Below are 4453 nucleotides of genomic sequence, written 5' to 3' on the forward strand. Positions count from 1 at the left end.
CAATTTTTTATCTATTTGAATCAGTTTCAATTTGGGACTTGTATTTTGAACAGCGAACATCGATTCTTCTATTGTTGCTCATGCTAATGTTGTGGACGACACATTGGTGATCTGTTTTATAACTGCTGTGTCTGTGTAACCTGGTCTCAGAGCATTTCGTATCATTCTTTCCTAAATACTTCACTCTCCATTTAGTATGATATGTTACATTTCGTATGGTATGTATTCATTTGTGAATGTCCATAATCCATTTACAATTCGTATGATATGTTACGAATTTTCAAAATGTACAATATGTTACAAATGTTCTAGCTAGCTGGCTAATGTTAGCTAAACTAGGGGTTACTGTTAAGATTATGGTAAAGGTTAGGGTTAGCTAAAACGGTTAAGGGAAAGTTAGCTAACATGTTAAGTAGTTTCAAAGTAGCTAAAAAAGCAATAAGAAGTTGAAAGTTGCTAATTAGCTCAAATTGTCTGATGAGATTCCAACATGCAGCCTTGGAGTTATTATACATTTGTGTTATACGCCCACCGTTCCACCCAGACCAACCATCATCCTTTCATTTTTGCCTTAAATAACCTTCTGTCGTATGTAACCATACCAAACGTAACATATCATACTAATTTGAGGGTCCCGGATTGACCGATTACTATGTTACGTGTAGTTTATGAGACCAACGGAGGTTACGAAACTTTGGTGTTTCAAAACATTTGCAGATTTATTATTGGAAAATAATGACTCATGACCCCCCCCCTCAACTTGAAATTCCTCAAATCACTTCCTTCATTAATCCAGTGTTGGCGTTCGCGCTGTTAGAGATGGCGATGGAGAATTTCAAGCAGTTCCTGTTCGCTCTGTCCGCTGCCGTGACCGTTGGTTTTATCTCGATAATTTTTGTTTTGAGATGGGTATTCTACTTCAAGGAAGGTTTAGCATGGGATGGAGGACTGGCCGAATTCAATTGGCACCCGGTTTTAATCGTTACCGGGTTCATTTTTTTGCAGGGAATTGGTGAGAAGTTTGTATCTGTTTATTACTCTCTCAAGTACAGAATTCAGTTAAATCTGAAGCGATTGAGTTTGGTCGACACAGTCTTCGTTTTAACAAGTTATTTTGATCTGAAAGTTATTTCACCAAGCCGTTTGGAACCTGGAAGATTTTTCTCCCAAGATTCCGAAGTAACGTTAACCCAAAGAAAAGGGCTACGTTGTATCTATTCACTGTCAGGGTAGTATTATTGAAAGAAATATGCATTGTTTTCTAAACCGTTTCGGTTGTTTGCTTTATTATCAGTTTTGTTGTATACAAATATGTTAGAGCACGATCTATGCTAATGTTGCACTGATGCATTTCTGAGTAAAACAAGACCCTTTGACCCTTTACAAAGTTTAAGTGAATGAGTTATACTCAGATTGTCTACCAACATTCCAGACCATGTGCATTCTTCCGCTTGAAGTAGGCTTTTTCCTTGAGTGTAGCCTAAATAACTTAAATGACACAGTAACTTTGATTGGTATGTGCTTGGGATTACATTAGTTAAAAATGATTTTATTGGCCTACCCGCTTAAAACTAAACGAAATGGAAACGATATAATGCGATGGCCTTATTTTATGTGTAGAAGTAGGCCTACCTCATAGAAACAGGATGTTACAACATCTGGTATGTGCAGCAAGAATTGCTCATCTCAGAGTATTATTCACATTCAATCACTTTGGATTGAATGCATTTTCATGATTACACATCAGTTGAATAAGTAGGCTACCTTTGTCGGTTTCAGCCATTATCGTGTATAGGTTGCCATGGACCTGGAAGTGCAGCAAGTTAATGATGAAGTTTATTCATGCTGGCTTAAACATACTGGCCTTCATTTTCGCTGCCATATCTCTGGTAGCAGTATTTGACTTCCACAACACAAAAAACATCCCCAACATGTACAGCCTGCACAGCTGGGTGGGGCTAGCAGCTGTGATACTTTATTCACTACAGGTAAGTACACCAAAATGTATTGTGTAGCCTATTATGATGCTGTAGAAATGTCCTTAATGAATGCTTCATAATGTATTATATTGTTATAAAGCATCATTCGTGTAGATTTTTTTTCTTACTATTTAACTACAGCACTATGCATGGGTGCTTGTGTAGGCTGTTTGAAGTACATTTTATGGCACAGTAAGACCGGTATATTCCTTTCTTCATTACAATGCTTGACAGAGTTTCCTGATGTTTCCTTCTTTTACTGAGCAGCTTGTCCTGGGAGTGTGTATATACCTGATACCCATCACCCCGACTTACCTGAGAGCAGCGTTTATGCCCCTGCACATCTACAGTGGCCTGTTCATCTTTACCAGTGTCATAGCCACTGCACTTATGGGCATCACAGAGAAGCTAATTTTTGGCCTGTAAGTTTTATAATATGGGAAATATGGGACATACACTAAACTTTGGTACTTAGAGACCCCATTTTATAAACAGATTACAGCTATAGCTAACTCTCTTCTTTGTCTCTCAGGAAAGATCCCAGTTACAAAGACTCTCCCCCAGAGGCCACCTTTGTGAATGTGCTGGGAGTACTCATGGTTATTTTTGGAGGAATCATTCTCTGGATCGCTACTCGCCCCTCTTGGAAACGCCCCAGTGAGCAGGTCCTGCGCTCCCCGCCTACTAATGGGGGTGGGTCAGTTGGCACCAAAGTGTCTCAACAAACTGACCCGATTGACCCCAAAGGCAATGGAGATGCCAGGAGAAGGAGTGGTAAATTGGAGGACTCCGGACAGGTCAACTGAGTAACATGAAATCCAACTGCTGATTCTGTCTGTCTGTTGATGCTTTAAAAAGTTGCATTTATCTACTGGCATTCCCTCAGCAAATGTAAACCTTTGTTCGAAATAGCACCTTGAGGAATTGTTTACAACAGTTCCAGAATGTTGATCTTTAAACAGTTTTTTTTTATTTGATGTAATTGAATGTAATGGACAATGATTTGATAAAGGATTTAACTAGCCTATTGAAGATTAGACAAGTTATCAAATATACTGGACAAAAATATAAATGCAACAATGTCAAAGATTTTACTGAGTTACAGTTTATACAAGGAAATCAGTCAATAAATAAATAAATTAGGCCCTAATCTATGGATTTCACATGACCGGAAATACAGATATGCATCTGTTGGTCACAGATACCTTTTTAGTAGGGGCGTGGATCAGAAAAACAGTATCTGGTGTGACCACCATTTGCCTCATGCAGCATGAAATTTCCTTCACATATAATTGATCAGGCTGTTGGTTGTGACCTGTAGAATGTTGACCCACTCCTCTTCAATGGCTGTGCGAAGTTGTTGGATACTGGCGGGAACTAGAACACGCTGTCGTACACGTCGGTCCAGAGCATCCCCAAACATGCTCAATGCTTGACATGTCTGGTGAGTATGCAGGCCATGGAAGAACTGGGACATTTTCAGCTTCCAGGAATTTAGTACAGATCCTTGCGACATGGGGCCGCGCATTATCATGAGGTGATGCCGGCGGATGAATGGCACGGCAATGGGCGTAAAGATCTTCTTACGTAATCTCTGTGCATTCAAATTGCCATCGATAAAATGAAAGTGTGTTCGTTGTCCATAGCTTATGCCTGCCCGTAACCCCACCGCCACTATGTGGCACTCTGTTCACAACGTTGACATCAGTAAACCATTTTACCACACGATGCCATGAATGTGGTTGTGAAGCCGGTTGGACGTGCTGCCAAATTCTCTAAAACAACATTGGACAAGGCTTATGGTAGAGAAATTAACATTAGATTATCTGGCAACGGCTCTGGTGGACATTCCTGCAGTCAGCATGCCATTTGCACGCTCCCTCAAATCTGTGGCGTTGTGTTGTGTGACAAAACTGCACATTTTAGAGTGGCCTTTTATTGTCCCCATCACAAGGTGCACCTGTGTAATGATCATGCTGTTTAATCAGCTTCTTGATATGCCACACCTGTCAGCTGGATGAATTATCTTGGCAAAGGAGAAATGCTCACTAACAGGGATGTAAACAAATTTGTGCACAAAATTTGAGAGAAATTAGCTTTTTGTGCTCATGGAAAATTTCAAGGACCTTTTATTTCAGCTCATGAAAAATGGGACCAACACTTTACATGTTGCGTATAGATTTTTGTTCAAGGTACATATTCCTTACATTTGTGTAACTTTTATAATGATTACATACTGTATTCTTCAGTGTTTTTCATTTTCATTTAAGGCAGGACTTACAGAACAAACACATCTTTAGGTGTGAGGGGTGAATCCATTATAATCCAAATATATGTATTATTACATACAGGTCTACCTAAAGGCAATATAGGCAAACACAAATTTCATCATTACTTTGTTCAATATACTATTGATTTCAATCAGTGAGGAATTCATGATGGCTGCTTAATAGTATTAAAGCATATTTAACAAA

At 39.3% G+C, this 4453-nt stretch overlaps 1 protein-coding gene across 2 annotated transcripts; it reads left to right on the top strand.

Moving 5' to 3' along the window:
- The first annotated feature begins 742 nt into the window (after positions 1 to 742).
- On the top strand, positions 743 to 4453 carry LOC106581770 (plasma membrane ascorbate-dependent reductase CYBRD1). Of its 2 annotated transcripts, XR_006761188.1 has the most exons (5): positions 743 to 1012; positions 1780 to 1988; positions 2247 to 2401; positions 2512 to 2928; positions 2992 to 4453. XR_006761188.1 is itself a non-coding variant. In XM_014164056.2 (4 exons), exons 1-4 carry the CDS (start codon positions 820 to 822, stop codon positions 2783 to 2785), a joined length of 831 nt encoding a protein of 276 aa, XP_014019531.1. In that variant the 5' UTR covers positions 743 to 819; the 3' UTR covers positions 2786 to 4453. The 2 variants fall into 2 exon arrangements, 1 of the variants encoding a protein (XP_014019531.1); XM_014164056.2 differs by having other exon boundaries at positions 2512 to 4453.

Source organism: Salmo salar, chromosome ssa21 (assembly GCF_905237065.1).
Source record: "Salmo salar chromosome ssa21, Ssal_v3.1, whole genome shotgun sequence".
In the NCBI taxonomy this organism is placed as follows: domain Eukaryota; kingdom Metazoa; phylum Chordata; class Actinopteri; order Salmoniformes; family Salmonidae; genus Salmo; species Salmo salar.

Coding starts and splice junctions, on each gene's coding strand:
- LOC106581770 (XM_014164056.2), top strand. CDS start 820: ATGGCGATGGAGAATTTCAAGCAGTTCCTGTTCGCTCTGTCCGCTGCC. Junction 1,013..1,779: donor CATTTTTTTGCAGGGAATTG/GTGAGAAGTTTG, acceptor TGTCGGTTTCAG/CCATTATCGTGTATAGGTTG. Junction 1,989..2,246: donor TGATACTTTATTCACTACAG/GTAAGTACACCA, acceptor TTTACTGAGCAG/CTTGTCCTGGGAGTGTGTAT.